The sequence below is a fragment of the Polyodon spathula genome, chromosome 17 (assembly GCF_017654505.1).
Source record: "Polyodon spathula isolate WHYD16114869_AA chromosome 17, ASM1765450v1, whole genome shotgun sequence".
Taxonomy (NCBI): Eukaryota; Metazoa; Chordata; class Actinopteri; order Acipenseriformes; family Polyodontidae; genus Polyodon; species Polyodon spathula.
Window position 1 is genome coordinate 2,043,478 of NC_054550.1, and position 17,748 is coordinate 2,061,225.

Below are 17,748 nucleotides of genomic sequence, written 5' to 3' on the forward strand. Positions count from 1 at the left end.
ATCCTGGGTATTAGGTCAACATACCATCGATGTATTTTTATGATTTTTATGTATGTTTTTGGACTTTGTAAGAACTGTCTCACTGCTGATCTGTTTTATTGAGTTTTTAAGTTTTAACATTTTACTCAATATACTGCTTTCTTTTTATGAATAATATATGTGGGCATTTACCAAATAAAAACAAAGCAAAACAAACAACAACACAGAAATTGACATCTTCAGTAGAATATGTTATATACAGAAGGCTCTGTTTTTAATTGAGCTATGCTGTATTGGAGCATTATAAGCAGTATGTATGTATTGAATTAAGTGTACTAGTGTTCAATAAAGCATTTATGGAATGCATGACTTGAATGCATCTGCTTGTAAGAAAAGACACATAAAAAAATGTACATACCATTTAGTTTATTTATTATGAATAAATTTACCCTCAAAACTAAAAAAAGTAGATCTGTATACAGTTACAACTTCTTTCTTTTTGTTAGATACAATAAAAATATTATGCGAAGAAATTGTAATTATAGGATTTTCTACTTCTGGATAAATAGTTGACATATAAAATAGCCCCAGTTTATCAGTTGCATAGCAAAGGAAGCAAAAAAAACAAAAAAAACTAAATAAAAACCAAAAACAAACCACATTTCAAGGTTTCACCAAATACCAGGATTAATGTACCGCAAGTAGTCATATACCATGAATAAACAGTTTAATTAGTAGATGTAAGCTCAATCTTAGATTTCCTAAATCTTACTAAAGAATCTGCTGTTTTTATTATTATTATTATTATTATTATTATTATTAAGTACATAATACGTACACGATAATGATGTAAGAATTGAGTGATAAAAAAAGAATTGAGTGATTCTTTTATGAAAGATGTCTTAGACTTCCTTGTTGTTCCACAAACTCCCTTCATAAATGAATATGCTGCTGTGTGCATCTCTCCAAAGCCAGGCTTAGTCTATACTCTATAAGGTCAATGATTTCAGCCTGCTCCCCTCAGATTAGTTTCAGGGGGAAACTTGAAGTATGTTACATAGTTTTAAAAAACATTCACGCCTAACATTAAAGGGGAGTGGAGAGGTATATACAATATAGAAAATACAAACAATATCTTGAAAGAAATTAAAAGTTGGAATTGTTGACGAATGCATTAAAAAACATGTCAATTTAAATGAATGTAGTACTGTATTGCTGATGCCAATGTTACATATTTGGAACATAGTAGACCGTCAGATTTTAAGTAACTGACACACCTTAAGGTTATGAATATAAATATAATTTACTGTAAGCACTAGCTTGCATTAAACAGTTACAGAATGGGCGAATGGCTTATTCTAATGATTTAAAAACAATTAATTGCATTTTTTTTTATCATTTTGCGTAAGAGTGTTTCTTTTTTTTTTCACAAAGTACATCTAAGAGGAAACCACCTGAAAACATACATCTATCGTTCCCGATAGTTATTTCAACAAAAGTTATCAGGAGACCAATGTGCTGTTTTGTGAGATGATCTGTCGTCCCCCCCCCCCCCCCCCCCCCCCCGCAAGTCTAACCAATGGCTTTTTACATGTATGGGTTTATTTATAAATAATTCATATATAACCTGTCAAAGTGCTCACTTCTATCCTCAACATCGTACCTCCACACATACCACTTATACAGCCATAACTCCAGAGACAGAGAGCAAAGGGCTAATAGGTCAGGATCTATGACCTTCATGTAGCGATTGGGTATATACATATTCAAACATATTTCATTAATATATAACATTTATATTTTTCCAATGAACAGTTTAAAAAGCAGGAAACATTCTCAATTACAATTTGTAAAAAAAAAATATTAAAAAAAAATCTGAAAGCACAAGGTGCATTTTTTTCATTATTATATTACTGTTTGGTGTTTGTTCGCTGATTCTAAGATTAGATTTTTACATATTTTAATAACAGCAAAAATCAGTTTCATAAGGATCATAACCAATGATAGCATTGTTTTAATTAAAAAATAAAAATAAAACAAAAATACATTTATTTTTTTTTATTCTGTACACATTTCCCTGTGCTGGATTGTTTTGTGCAAAAAAAAACAAAAACCAAACAAACAAAAAAAAAAACACTGTGTTCATAATGTGGTCCTCCACATTTGTAAGATCATTGCTTTAACTGAACAATGACAGGACTGTGATCGGACCATGATGCTGTCCAGTCAAGCGTTCTTTTCAAGTACATATCACTCTATGGAATGCACAGGCAAATAACAATTTGAACGTTATGCTCTTTTTTTTTTTTTTTTAAAGCCATCTCTTATACATCAATGTTTTGTGAATGCAAAGTAGTGCTGCTCCCTTTGTGGCAGTGTGGTCGGTTCATAGGACTGTGGTTGTTACATTTCTCCATGCTCTTGGGCTCCTTGCCCTTTGCTATCAAGTTCTCCAGCATCTGCAGCTTGCTCTGTTCTTCTTTCAGAAACAGCTCCACCATGAGTACCTTCTCCTTATGGATCTGCACACTAATGTCCTTGGGAATGTCTGGGATCAACCAGTCCACAAAGTCACTCATGACCATCACCAGATTCTGGAAAAAAAAAAAAAAAAAAAAAAAAACATTTACATACACTACATTTTATAAAGGTTAACAAGATTTTAAAATACCATAATACTAGACAATTAGTTATTTCTAAACTGAAGAGGGTGCTTTGCAAAAACAGAAGGTCTCTTATCTACCAGGTTACATCTGCTACAATGGGTATTATTGCTACAATGAAACAATCATTTTGTTTTGCATTTTATATCAATGTTTATGGATCACATTACAGGACTTGAACCTTTCTTCTCTATTAGAGGTAAGCTACAGGGTTTGATTTGATCAGCATATACATGCCAGTATGAGCCACAGCTGGATTTTTGTAGACCAGTGTACAGCACTGGGGAATCACCTTGATTACACCAACCACCTAACCTTGGTTTTACTGGGATTCCCTGGAAAATATATGTCAAACCAGGTGGACTCCCTGGTACTGTAACATGCTCTAAAAAACAACTGTGTTTTTTCCCTGTGGGGTATACAGCTATGGCCCAAAGTTTTGCAGCAACTACAATTTAAGGATTGAGACATAATTAAAAAATAAAACTATATGAACATAATTTACATCTTTTAGTTAAGATCATGTAATGAAAGAAACTGCTAAATTATATTGCAAAAGTCTACCGGAAGCCATAATAGTAGTACAGTATTTCATGTTAGATTTCGAAATGTCACGTTTTTCAATTTGTCAGCTTTTCAAAGCGGTATGTAAATTCACTATTTTAACGTAACATTATTCAACAGTTTTCATTCGACTTTATGAAGCTAAATCAGTTACTTCTATAGGGTGATGCAAAACTTTTGGGCATAGCTGTAGATTGATCCAGTCCTAAGCTGACATCCTCCAATAGAACACATCTTAAAGCCACATCACTCACCTGGAAGACAATGACGAACGCTAATCTAGCTGCCAGGACAGACCAGAATTCTTTGGAGATGTCATAACCATTCATTGACCAAGGGGGCTCTCTGTAGTCTTTGAACCTGCAAAGCAAAGGATGTAGCAGTTGTGGATTCTACAACTTGAAGAGTTAATCTGAAGAAAATAGCAAGTCTTATTTATTTTCTAAAACACTGTCATTTTCTTAAAAAATAAATTAAACACATTTAATTACAATTTGAGCAAGAGGCACGGTTTGTTATAGTATACTGAATGTATAAAAGAATATCTCCATTTAGACTAGAAATACAACAATGATTGCTTTCTTGAGCAAATGGTATTTCACTAGAGCTTGCGCATGTTGAATCTCTGCCCTTTTACAGAGTGTGTTAATCAAAACTGCTGGGGTTTGGACACAATATATAATCAAAGCTTTTTTGTTGGCTGTGCACACAATGTAATATCTCATCAATTGCTTAAATAAAATGTCAAAATGTTTGTATTGTATTGAAACAGACACTAAAACAAAACAGAACATTGGCAAGTCTGAATAAATCCTAGGAGTAGACCAAGCGATGGAGATTGACAGATGGGAATTACCTGCATATTTCCACCTTGTAGCCTAGCTGCATGGGCTCAATGGGCTCAGTCCCTGACTTGAAGTCACTGACGTTGAAGTAGGACAGGGTGTGGTTGATGAAGCCATGCATTGAGCCGTCTGTGCTGTACATGTACAGGTACACCAAGCGAGGGATGAAGTCAGACGTGAACGCGATCACAAATGCCTGGACAGTCAAAATGAAGACAGTCACCAATAAAACAGCAGCAGAATAAAACAAGTCACACCTCAATACATGCAACGTTCTGTTATATACCCAACCCACCAAGAAACTGCAAAGTATTTTTATTTTTTTATTTTTTTTTAATTTTAAATCAGAACATCTTTCCTTCTTCTAAAAAACATTTTGTATTTCAGTCTGGTTTATGAACAAAATGTGCAAGGCCCTCAAACTCATTCTGCTAAAGTTACTGTAATTATCAGTGGTATAAGGTTAACAAAAAAAAAAATAATAATAATAATGAAATGTGTTAACAGTGTCAGATTGTATAAAAATGGTTCCTTAAAAAAAATACAGTGAACCTGAGACTCTGACAAGGGTACAAACAACAGCACTGAAAATCATTGGTAGGGTAAGCAATCCAAACATTGAAATGCTACAGCTGACAATATATAATTTCCTACAAGTGTGATTTAAATCAACGGTCCCAGAAGTAATGTTGACGGAACATGACTGTTCTTTTTCTTAGATTTACTAACAAAACATGCTGTCTGTGCCCATAACATACTCTCTTCTGTCTTTTCAACATCACATGACTCAAATTAGTTTTAAGGTAATTTTAGTGCTCTTAAACAGCTATACCACCTTGGAGTCTGATCTCATCAGCTCAAAGACCTAAGCAAGATCGAGAAATACTTGGATGGTTGACCAAAACAAGTGATGTTTGAAATGTTTTTGGCGACCAGTAGATGGCACTCTTTCATTTTGTTCAGCGCCCAAAGAAGTAGCAAGGTATGAGGGCTGTGCTGTAAAACTGAGGGAACACAAAGCCACTTTTTCCCCTCGGCTGGTGTGGTCAAAACAGCGGCAGGTCTAAATACTAAGATTAAGATTTGTTGCAGCAATATACTTAAATATATAATACTGACAGTTTTTGTCATTAATCAGCTGGGTAATGAAAACATTTTTCAAGTTTCTCTTGGGTGCGTTTAACATATGCACTGATGCTCTGACTGAAATGAACAGTTGTTGTGGGAACAATAAGAACAACAATAATAATAATAATAATAAATAATAATAATAATAATAATAATAATCAACTTACATATGATATTATTATAGAACAACACAATAATAATAATAATAATAATAATAATAATAATAATAATAATAATAATAATAATAATAATAAACTTACATTAATGATGACTGCCAGTTTCGCCACTACTCTTAGAATGTTGTACCAGATACCTAAAATGCAAGAGGAATTGAAACAGGTCAAACCTGTAATCTGTTTGCACCTCTGAATATGGGTGTGACAGTAAGTGAGTAACTGCTACAGGAATGCGTTTATTCAAAAATAAAATACAATTAAGCCTATACAGTAATCTCCGTGTATAGGAACACCTCTGAAGAGAACACTTCACCTAAGGGAACACCCTTGTGTTGAAACAGATTTTTTCCATTGTAAATGCTCCAGCTAAAGAACAGGAACTTTGCTTAAAAGAACACCTTCTTGGCAAAGATAGCAATTCGTTCACAACTGGCACAGTACTTGTAACCTGATAACTCATCCCTCATCACACTGTGTATGTATATATATATATATATATATATTATATATATATATATATATATATATATATATATATATATATATATATATATATATAAAATTAGTGATCACTTACCAATATCTTTTGCTCGTGCAGCCACTGGTCTCCTGAGTTCTGCTATAAACTTCTTAGCATCCAAGCGAATCTCAATGATGTTGTTTAACAATGCAAACAGGGGAGCCAGTGGAAATGAAGCCACAAACAGAGTAACAAATCCAAACTGTATCACTGTAAAGAAAGGTGCCTTTAGTTATCACATCTGTAGTGTGCAATACTCTTTTACACCATTATAAACTGTATGGTACTGTAAATGCAAACAACATTAAACCAAAACAAAATAGTGGAACACACAAAATGAAGGAAGAAGCTGTATATATTTAATATAACCTAGTCCTTAACCAGTATGATTGTAACTCATACAGCCTAAACTGAACGGATAAGCTCATGTTAGCAGGATTCCAGCATGTAACGTGACTCAGCGCCGACTCTGATGACACTGTATGAAGTGCCATTCATCTATACGAACGAGGAAAGCTGATCTAATTAGACTGAAACCCGGGATCCCGCTTGACCCGGTGCCAGTGGTAAGAACTGCAGAATGATTTTCACTAACACCACCAGTCTTTAATCAGTCATGCAACTGATGAGGGTAAGTTAATCGTGAGGTGCAAACAGCTGTGGAATAACCTCCCCTGTCCGTCAGAGCCAAACACCAAAAATAAAGTCACATCAGATGCTGAAGGAATTTAAAGTACGGACCAACTCTTATTTAAAATGACATACAGTAGTCTACTGCTATGGCTTCTGTAGAACAGTTAGACCAATGCATTTGTTTCATTTATTAAAACACTTGGCAAGAAACTAAGTAGGTAAAAATGTGCTCCAAGTAATTGTTTAGATTTCTATATACAAACAGGCAACTGATTATATACAAATTAAATGAATAACTGTGTAATTGGATTTACTCTACACACCCCACCCCCAGTTCAGCTCGGAAATTAAAAACACAACACGAGAACAAATATAGCTATAGCCACTGTAGTAGACAGCTTGTTTAGGTGACAATGACTTTGGAGTTTATAGTAAAATTACACCTGAAGACCTGCTATAACCAGTTCAAGTCTTAGCACGTATATGAGGATGTGTTATTTTTTAAAAGTATTTTTGCTGCAATTGTAACATTTAGTCACTAGGTGTTTCACAGCTCCACTTTCCTTCCCTGCCACTTGTCCCCCTTGTTCAGCCGAACAGCCTGGTCTGCTCAATAAGCAGTACCAAAAACCTGTTCCTGGCCACATTGAACAAGCAGAACATGTTCATCATATGAAAGTCTGGGGCAAGCCTGTCCCATATTTATAGTTAACCAGCATTAGGATAACCAGATATATATATATTATATAACTATATAGTATATATCTATATTATATCTATAATATATCTATATATATATTATAGTACTAACATGAGTGGTGTAAATGTCATGCACCTACATTACTGAGGGGCACACATATACAACAAATCCCTAGCAACAGCAGTCAGGTTCATACACTCCACTTCATTTTACTTCTAACTTGTTCTAGCTTGGTGTAAACATACGAGATATAAACCAATGAAACAAATACACTTATTGTATCTGTAAAAAACTTTAAGTTTTTTTTTTTTTTTTCTCATTCTAGAAAACAATAACTTGATTACTCTTTGCCTATTTGTTCTTGAGTTCTTCAACCTGATCATTTTTATTTGGTAACCCTGTTTAGTACACCATCTGTTTAGTACATGCATGTAACCTTAGTGCTAAAAACAAAATCTGGTAATGCCTTATATTAAACATTGATGCTGACCTCAGGACTTGCATGATAAGCATGCTCGGAGTTAAATACAGGTGCTTGCTCAACAGGTCAAAGCCAGCTAATGTTTCTATCATACTTAAGCTATACATGTGTTTTTGATCTGCTATACTGTACACTAGTACGAGACTAATTGTAAGCTCAACCAGCAGTTAGTCTAGAGGCCTTTAGGGTCAGTGAAGGCTCCAAGGTTGATTGCATGGTCATGGATTTAATCACCTGACAGCTGTTAGCAGCTGGACTCCACTGCTCTACTGGTGAAGGGAGTCTGGATTGCATATATTTATTGTTTTAAAATGGTCTTGCCGATAACTGCATTCTGAAATAACTTTTACACAAATAGGACATTCTTTTCAAAGCTTTGTGTAACTTGTGTCCCTTTTTTCCTACTGCAAAATTCCACTTACTGTTTACTCAAGTTGATGTAACTGAACCTAAAGATAGAAATGCAGCTGTGTTGTACAATAACCATTGCTTGGAGATTGCACTCCAAAGGCAGGCATGCAATACTTTGTTTATGATACAAATCAACCTGGGTGTTTCTGTCACTGTCTGGTGTCATTTTAACCCTTGTGATCTGAGAATGCCCGATGACGCCTGTACCCTTGTGGTGATTATTAAGAGTTGGCATGCAACACACTGACTGGAGCTGGGATTCTAGGAATCTGTGTGCCGTTATCTAAAGACAGAGGTGTCAAACACGGGGGACAAAACGGGCCAGAAAAGCACCCAGTATAAAAGGCTGGGCTGATTGGATTTGAAGTTATCTTTTTTTTTTTTTTTTTTTATCCGATATAAAAGGATGCAAGAGGGGTTCACAGAAAGTGACTGTTTTGTATCTCGTTACAGTACCCTTTGACTATGAAAGAGATGCCACGCTGATACGCAGAATTACACACACACACACACACACACACACACACACACACACACACACACACACACACACATATATATATAGTAATGGATACAGAAAAGCTGTCTGAAATAGTTTTCCATGTGCTTTCAACAGCCTCCCTGTGGGTTTGACTCACTCATTTCCATGTACTCTGGTGTAAGCCCTGCAAATGGCTCCAGATAGTAGTCAACCTCATAGCGCTGTAGTGTCTTGTTATGTTCTTCCTCCGGCACAGATGTTCTTTTTGATTTGAAGTATCTGATCAGCTTCTTCAGTTTGCTGCAAAGTCGACAGTGAGCCCATTTTAATATTTAAAATATTTGTCATATTTACATCTAGAGAAATTCTTGGGGATTACCTACCTGAAATAGCCAGGAAACGAGGATTTATTAACACAAACATTACTGATGCAGCAATATCATAACGGTAACATCAGGGCAACAGATACATGACGGAAGCTCGTTGTCAGTAAGATATGCAGGGTGTAGATGGAGGTGAATAGTAAGAAGGAGGTGGATGATATCCATATTAAGAGTGCTTGTCTATAACCCTTAGCCAATAGGTCCCAGTGGTGTTATTATGTGAACTTCAGCAAAGCATTTTACTGCATAGAATGACTTAGATTGTTAAGACACAATTGTGAGGGTCTGTGTTTGCTATATACCTGGAACTGTTGTCAACACTTGGGGACATAAAGTCTAATTGGGTCAGAATTGGGGAGATGGTCTATAACAAGGTCATTACAAGAAATGCATTTTAATTATGAGGTAGCTGTCCTTAATCCAGTGTCTAAAAGCTACCAAATTCAATAATCTGTGATCATGGGTGGATTTTACCAGGAACAGACTGGTGGGTTTACGTCTTTTGAAAGTAGAACGACTTACGGAATTCCAATCTCAAACAGGTTGTTCTGGATGAGCTGTTTACCCAGCATAATGATACTGAGTTGAATACATAGCTCCATGAGGCATCCTCCTGGTGCACACTAACCGACAGGAAAGAAGAAAGTCAGGACAAATGAACATCAACAGCCTAGACGCTAAGAAAGAAAGAAATAAAAGCATTTCATTCATTACCTCTTCCATTCGGAAAGACTGAAATGCATAGACATAGTTTCCTGGACGGCCAATGAACCTGTCCATAAAAAAAGCAATAAGTTGAACTGAAACTATGTGGCAGATTAAATCAAAATCACCACTAATAATGTAGAGTTATACAATTATAAAAATAATAGTAAACATGTAATTAATAGGTGTGACAAAGTTAAAAGTTCAGCAGTATATGGCCTAGAATCGTACAGCTAATAGTATTAGTTTCTTTAAAGACCCACCTTCCTTTGAAGAAAGCAACATACATTATAGGTGTGAATGCATTCACAAACTTCAATACGAATGCCTTGAAAATCAACCTCTCCTCAAAGCTTTTGTCAGTTTTTGGGACCTCTATATAAAAAAAAAAAAAAAAAAAAAAAAAAAAAAAAAAATGAATAAAAATATATAGCACTGCATATTCACATATATACATTCCCAAATTCATTACGTTTTTATAAAAAGCACGCAGCTAACTTTTTCAAAACGTAATTGCAGGTGCAAAACAAGGAACTTTCACTTGTGTCTTTCTTTTTCTTTTAAAGGGGTCAAAAACAATTAAAAAATAAATAAATAAATAAACTGTTTACATGCAGATTAACCAGTATATTGAACTTTATAGCCTCACTGAAAAAGCTTTCAGTACACAGCCACAACTTACTACAATCATATCCACTACATAGCTTCCTCTTTATATAACCATCTCAGCCCTGTCTCTGCTAAAAATACAATTATTTTAAAAGTTATAGAAGACTTTTTTTTTTTTTTTAAACGCAACTTCTAGCTTTTAAATAGACTACTCATAAATAAACATGTACTTTAGCTGGTAGGTCATTGTAAATCTAAATCCTAAATCCGAGGCCTGGACCGGATGTTTAAAATGTCAGAAGACACTTTCCAATTCAGTCCTCATAGACCTTTGTGTGGAGCAGACAGGTGCCTCCACTGGCACATACTGTACACATTCTGTCAATACCTGTGCAGCCCTCGAAAAGCAGCTAAGCCCTTATGCATTTTGACATACTTGTAACAGAGCTTTGTCCTCTATGCATATAAAACCCTTTAGGGTTTTGAACTGATGTATAATAGGTAAGACACAAACAAAATGACAGAAACAGCAGCCTAGTATTTACCAATCAGAGTCAGCCATCTGGCAATGTACCCGTAGAGTTCATCCAGGATCAGGATGACCACCAGGTTGATGATGACGGCTGTGGCCATAACAGTGACCCGCACATTGGACTTGGTGCTTGGGCTGGAGCTCATAGCCAGCGCTGCAGCTGTGGAGATCCGGTAGAGGATCACTCCAAACACTATAGCAAACGTCAGACCGATCTGAAAGGGAGAAGCGGAGAAGACAGTGGGCAATCCTGCTGAGGTACAGTAAATTGGCGCAAAATTCACAATGTTATTGCCGTTTTGTTTGAACTTGTATCTACTATGGGATACTGTGGCAGGTTGGCTGGGTGGTGCGACGTCACAGACCCAGAAGACAATACAGGCAGGCACAGTACTGGGGTAAAAACGCTTTCGCGATCGTATATTAAAGTAAAATAAAGAACAAAACAAAAGACTTCACAGAAACAAAAAGGCACAATAGCCAAAACAGACAAAACAAAACAAAACAAGTATCGTGATGGCATAAACCAGCATGGGTAGCATTTGCTTTCTACTATTGACTCTCTTGTGTTACGACTCACGTCTCTTTTCGCCTCTGAACACACTAACCATGGTTCAGCCAAAGCTGCAGCTTTTTATAGTGTGGCTGAGGGAATAACTAGCTATTAATTACCTAGTTTATCCCTTGACCACATTCGGCACGGGGTTTCTCATACGCACTGGGTTTCTCAATAATCACTTGCTGTTAACTACGCGTTCTCACAATTTCACCTGGATGAGGTATTTTAACCCCATCCAGGTTGTAAACAATAATAACAAAACATTGTGTTTTTTTTAACACACCAAACCATACAGTGAAACAATAATAACACAACACAAATACAAAATAATACATACACACACAGGTGAGGGGTGTACTTTTCACAAATACCCTTGAAAATGAGGGGCGATTAAGAGAAATGATTTACCTTTGTGGTCAATTATAGACACAAAGTAGGTTCAGACTAAAAGAAAATTATTATTATTTAGTCATTTGGCAGACACTTTTATCCAAAGCGATTTACAGAGACTTGGGTGTGAACTATGCAGAGTCACTTACAATAGGACCATGGTTTTATGTCTTAAACGAAGGTTAAGTGACTTGCTCAGGGTCACACACAGGAGACAATGGCTGGGATTGAACCTGGAACCGCCTGGTAACAAGCCCCTTTTTAACCACTGGACCACCAGGCCTCCTATGTTGATTACAACAGTAGCATAAAGCACTCACGGATAGGCAATGCCCGCCGAGAGTTTGTTGTTACAGGTAAGAGACAGCAGCTTAGGGTTTTCACGTATTGAGAAGTACACACTTGCAAGTCCTTTTCATAGCAATACTTTCTAGGTTTGAGAAAGTGCATTCTTACCATGAACAGAATCATGACAGCGTTTGTCATATAGGCAGGGAATCTGTCCCTCCAGGTCAGCTTCTCTTTCTCAGTCTGTAAGTTAGGCAAGGTGGGAGATACATGTGTTATATTCAGTAATGGAACATTTCACATTTCTAATGCAGGCATAACCATTCTGTACTGTAGAGCTAGTTCAGATCCTTTTCATTCTTCTTGTGAGACTGTAATTTTGCAGTTGTATGCTATTTCCCATGGTTGTACTGTGCATTCCTTTTTCCATATTGACTTATCACTTCAGCCTTGTGAACTAGCACCTCACCTACTTCGTTGTGCATATTTTTACCCTTTTATACTCTGCATTTAACATGCTTACCTGCATTCTACCCTGCTTTTACTATGCTTTATTACTCTTTGCTATACTTTTGCTATGGTAAACTTTTATAAGGATCAATGCATTCATGTACAGTATGTACTTCAAGTGAAAGAAAATATTCTACAGTTTACATAATGATTTGCAAAGCTTGAAGATGTATCCAAAAAAAAAAAAAAGTACTTAACCATAGTACTTGTTTTAAATCAAATATAACAATAACCTAAAAGCAATATTTCTTTTATCTTTGTCTAAAGTGGCAAATAAGTTACTGAGGAGAACATAGGCAACTACTAAACAATATTTTTTTAAAACATCAAGCCAAACTTGCAATTCAATGGAATATAAATAAACACCATAACCATGTGGTGGAAATATAAAAACCATTTTCACATATCTTGTACATATTCAAGGCAAAATAATAAAAGCTCAAAAGTTAGAAAACACACATTTGAAAACAAAAACAGGTTTAAATACATACATGTGACTGACAAGTATACAATATTCACAACAACAAAACATCACGTAGATCACAAATGAACACTGGGCATGCAGTTAAAACAGGATGCACACAGACACAGAGCAATGCAGCCACCACTACTGGTCACTGCATCTCATCATCAACCACTACAGCAGGCAAAAGTGGAGTAAAAATAATAAAGTGAGCAGGAACTGTGGTGGTGGGGAAAACAAAATTGAAGTGGGATAAAATTGCATTAAGTTTTATATTGGTTTGTCAATAAAAAAAATTATATATATATATATATATATATATATATATACACACACACACACAACAACTACAACAATTACAAAGGAATGGATTTGATTTAATTTAGCAATAGTTGGGCCTTGCCCACTTGAGGACACAAAATTGGATATTAATAAAGATAAATCAACAGAGACTAAGAACTAGAAAGTTGTTTCGAAAGACAGTTTCCTTACTGATCACTGCACTTGAAATGCAGTAGAAGAAACAAATTGATATGAAGCTGATATTGTTTGCTTTTTTCCCCCTTTTGTTTTTTAGCGCCGACATCTCTAATGTCTAATGACTAAGGTATATGAGCGAGAATGCAAGTTTCACTTTTCTACACAGTCATTGTTCTTAACCTGCTCAAACGCTGTTGTTGATGTATATGCATCCAATGTTTGTATTTCATATTATACAAATAAATGAACAAGCCCATTCAGACATCACATTATTGCATTTAGGCTTTTTTTTATTATTGACAAACCACAGTGAAGAGAGTTGATATTTAAAGTACCAGCTTGACCCCAGCCATGGCAGTTTCAACTGTTTGTTTCCATTTGTTTGTTCCCTCATTCACGACCTCCGGGTGTTTCTGATGTCAAGCAGAGAAAGGAAAAAAAAAATAGAAAAAAAACCAGGAGAACGCAAAACACGCGTTAAAGTTGTACTGTAACTCTTTAGGTACAACCTTTGGAAATTATAATAAAAAAGGCAGTGGATTTTAAAATTGGTCTTCCACACAAAGAAGGTGCAGTAACTATATGGTTATAAAAATACTGCCTCTTTAAAAGTTTGATAAAATGAGAGGGAAGCGACAGGTCTCATCATGTGTCAAGAACTGCAGCAGCACTCTTTTTTTTAAAGCTCAATCCAGAAGCTCAAGTATCAATCCTCACTAAGTAAGTCTTTTACAGGGCAAAAAAAAAAAAAAAAAATTAAAAAAAAACCAGAGCAAAGCCAGGTTTGGTTACAAATCAACAGTGATTAAATTGCTGCAATATCCTCTTAGGCTCCAGTAAATATTATATAAGCAGTAGAGAATAATATCGTTCATGCTGTACCTCAAACATGAACTAACCCAGCATACTAGCTGAGCAAGTAGTAAACAATCCGATTACTGCTTTGTTGTTGTTTTGCTTTGTTTCCCATTTGAAGGCATCAATGCATGTCATCTTTGTAGGTGGCTTAAATGGTGGGTATAGATTTGAAGTGTCATTTGTCGATGCATTATGTTTATGGTGCCGAGTTACTTACAGCAAGAAACTGTTTATTCTTTTAGAATCGCCACCCAACAGAAACGGTCAATTGTTTGACACCAATCAAAGTTGCATTGAATAAACAGTCACAATCTGAATGTTTTCTGCCTTGCTACTGATGTTTAACATTAAAATAAATAATGCAATACTATATAGAGAGCAACAGATAGCTAGCAGTCATTCCTATCACACATTTAAATACTGAAATAGATGACATATAAGATGCAATGCTGCAATGTTAAAGAATTTACAAATAAGATAAATGGAACAGTTTCATGTCAGCAAAACTTCATTTCAATCAAATCAGCTGCCATCATACCTTTCTTTTTCTGTGCTCTTTTTTCATTGATTTCTTCATAACTCTGGATTCATACTCAGCTCTTGGGTGGTCCTGTATAAAAGTAGACACTAGAGGATTTATGCACAGCCAAAACATAATGCACTTTCAAAACACTGAAGTAATGGCAGCACAATTATAGACTGTGCAATGATTCTGAGCGCATGCAACAATTCCACAGGCTTTTAATTAAAAAAATGCTAAAATAATGCACCCAAATCATCATTAATAAGTATCTATTTTTCTAACTGATCATTTTTAAATCTTAAGTTAACGATTAGAGGGAACGGACATGCATAAGATTTGTAGGATTCCTCACTTTTAACAGTTTTTAAAACTTGCCCCTCCCTCTTCTGAAAAATAGAATCAATTGACCAAGTTCACTGATTCAGAGCAGCAAACTAGCAGTGTTTCATATTAATGTAAGTTTATAGGTTACTTTTAAAGTTATTTTCAGGGTAACACTTTTTTTTCATTCCATTTGATGTTTCAATGTACAGTAGTCAAAAGCATTGAAAATCATAATTAAAAAAAAAAAAAAAAAAAAAAAACACATTATCACCAAAACCCCTTTGGCCACAGGAGGTGTGTGAGGAAGACCTTAGCTGATGACCATTTAGTTGCAATAGTTTACGCAGAAAGTGAAGCAACCAAGCATTGTCAAAGTCCTATAACTCTCTATTCCCTATATCTTGATAACTATCATTTGATTAGTATTTTTGTACTTTTTGCATGTATTTTTTTTTTTAATTAGAACTACAAAATAAAGAGAAAGACTTTTGACAATACTTGTCCACAGGAATGCAAAGGAGCCCTGCTAAATATTGAAAAAAAAGAAGAGGAAAAAAGGAGTGCAGAGGAAAAGACCAAAACAAAATCAAAACAAAACTTAAAACCTGCTGCAAGATTACAAACAAAAAAACAAGATAAATGATAAGAAACTTGGAAAGAGATGTTGGAAAGCATCAAGATCAATAATGGAGAAAAATAGTCCCTGAAGTTCCCTTCTGATGGACAGGGTTGCAAGCAGCAGGGGGAAAAAAAACAAAAAAACACCACAATAAAAGACCAACAAAATCCAAACCTTGACTGCTTCCTTCAGGAAACCAGTGGAGAAAAAAAAAAAAGAAAAAAAAAACATACACCAGATTACTGATTTATCCCATGTTAGTTTCAGTATATGTTAAAAATAAATAAAAAATTGAAAAAACTGTACAGTAATGGCAGAAAAAGACAAAAACAAACAGAAAACAACAAAATAAAAACCACCACCACAAAAAAAAAAAAAAAAAAAAAAAAACTGTTGTAAGACAGTACCAGTAAATATCTTTAATATTCTGGTTTCCTTCTAGGCTTGAAATAAACTCCTCAATAATTTGTTGATTCATTTATTCCATAAATGTACAGCTTTGTGAATTGGGCCTGTGAGGTGCTAATTGTTGCCTTGGCACATGGATCACCCAGTTAATTAAAACACAAAAAAAACCAGAAAGAACCAGGACAGTCTTCACTTTAAATGGTACTGTTATTAAAAGTTACAGTGGTACAGTAGTTATACAGTATGTTATTCTGATTGCTGATTTAAAAAAGTTCAATGCAGTAAAAATTCATTAAAAACAGAGCTAATGTGAATAAATCTTTAAATGAGGTGGTGTTACTGTCATTTGATTCGCAATTACTTTTTTTCGCCAAATGTTTCCCCCCCTGCTTAAAATATATTTATAGGTTGTTTCCCAATTAACAATTTAATGTAATTGTCATTAGCAATTAGTCTGTTCAATCACTTCTCCAGTTTTACTAAAGCTCTGCATAATTCCATAATTCATTACATCGTTTTGTTCTAGCTTGCATTCTCATCACTGTTTAATGTTCTGTACCGAACTGTCTCATTGGGCTGCACTTATAGGAATGGGGGTTATATTACCTTCCGACAACAACTTACAAACTTCTTCATGTAAATTCCTCAAGCTACCTAACACTACCTGAGAGACATTTAATTGCTTGGAGACCAATAGAAAAGCAAGTTATTGAGACTCTTTCATGCAGAATAGGCAGGCTAACCGTGTCTTGTACCTCTCAGTGTCATTAAACTGATATACCTATTGTAATGGATATTGATGTGTTATTTTCTCATTTTTGTGTTTCTCATATTGCATTGAAGTTCTTCAGTGTGTTTCCTAACACTCACCATACAACACACCTTGTGCATACAGTCTCATATATAGTGCTGCTCACAGCATGACACTTAATACAGCAAATTATTTTTGGACTGACAAGGCTTAGCTAGACTTTTCATAGGCATATTTTCTCTGTAGTCCCTTTAAAACACAACAGAATTGAGCAGACACTGCGTATCATCTCAAAGTTGTTTTCTAATTGCATTTACTGAACTTTTTTCTACATAGATTTTTCATTTGTATGAGATTCTCCATTTACTAACTGCAGACTGCAAAAATCTGTAGAACATAATTAATAGGGTATTAAAAACAGGTAAGACATTCAATATTTGGATCATTTAGATTCTAAAGTATCCCTTTGAGGGCCCTCTTCATATGCATTATGGAATAGCTGAACCCCAATTGTAGTAGGGTTTACCTGCTGTCATGGTCAGTTTAAAGGGAATGCACTCAAATAGAGATCACTCTCCACTGTATATGTTAACAAAATTAATACAAACACTTCCAGTGGTGTATGCATTTAACTGGAGGACAGAAAGCAAAACTAGTGTCTCACCTCCTCTTCCTCGAAGCCTGTCAGATCCCATTTGTAATTGAGCCTCATTTGTCTTCTCTTCCAGTGCTCCATGAACATGGCAGCTAAAAACAATAACATAA

The 17,748-nt window shown here is 35.2% G+C and overlaps 1 protein-coding gene across 2 annotated transcripts in view; it reads right to left on the reverse strand.

Moving 5' to 3' along the window:
• Positions 1-430: 430 nt before the first annotated feature.
• LOC121329907 (anoctamin-1-like) overlaps positions 431-17,748 on the reverse strand; it is a 45,393-nt gene continuing 28,075 nt past the window's right edge. Inside the window, exons 13-26 of one of the 2 annotated variants that reach the window (XM_041275924.1) lie at positions 17,648-17,730; positions 15,999-16,010; positions 14,897-14,968; positions 12,216-12,290; positions 10,824-11,025; positions 9,933-10,044; positions 9,679-9,736; positions 9,487-9,587; positions 8,739-8,881; positions 5,933-6,085; positions 5,440-5,492; positions 4,063-4,247; positions 3,461-3,566; positions 431-2,573 (exon numbers count right to left, since the gene is read on the reverse strand). In XM_041275924.1, coding sequence (XP_041131858.1) covers positions 2,304-2,573; positions 3,461-3,566; positions 4,063-4,247; positions 5,440-5,492; positions 5,933-6,085; positions 8,739-8,881; positions 9,487-9,587; positions 9,679-9,736; positions 9,933-10,044; positions 10,824-11,025; positions 12,216-12,290; positions 14,897-14,968; positions 15,999-16,010; positions 17,648-17,730 — 1,625 coding nt within the window. In that variant the 3' untranslated portion in view covers positions 431-2,303. The remainder of the gene's footprint in view (positions 2,574-3,460; positions 3,567-4,062; positions 4,248-5,439; positions 5,493-5,932; positions 6,086-8,738; positions 8,882-9,486; positions 9,588-9,678; positions 9,737-9,932; positions 10,045-10,823; positions 11,026-12,215; positions 12,291-14,896; positions 14,969-15,998; positions 16,011-17,647; positions 17,731-17,748) is intronic. The other variant, XM_041275925.1, reaches the window with a different exon arrangement.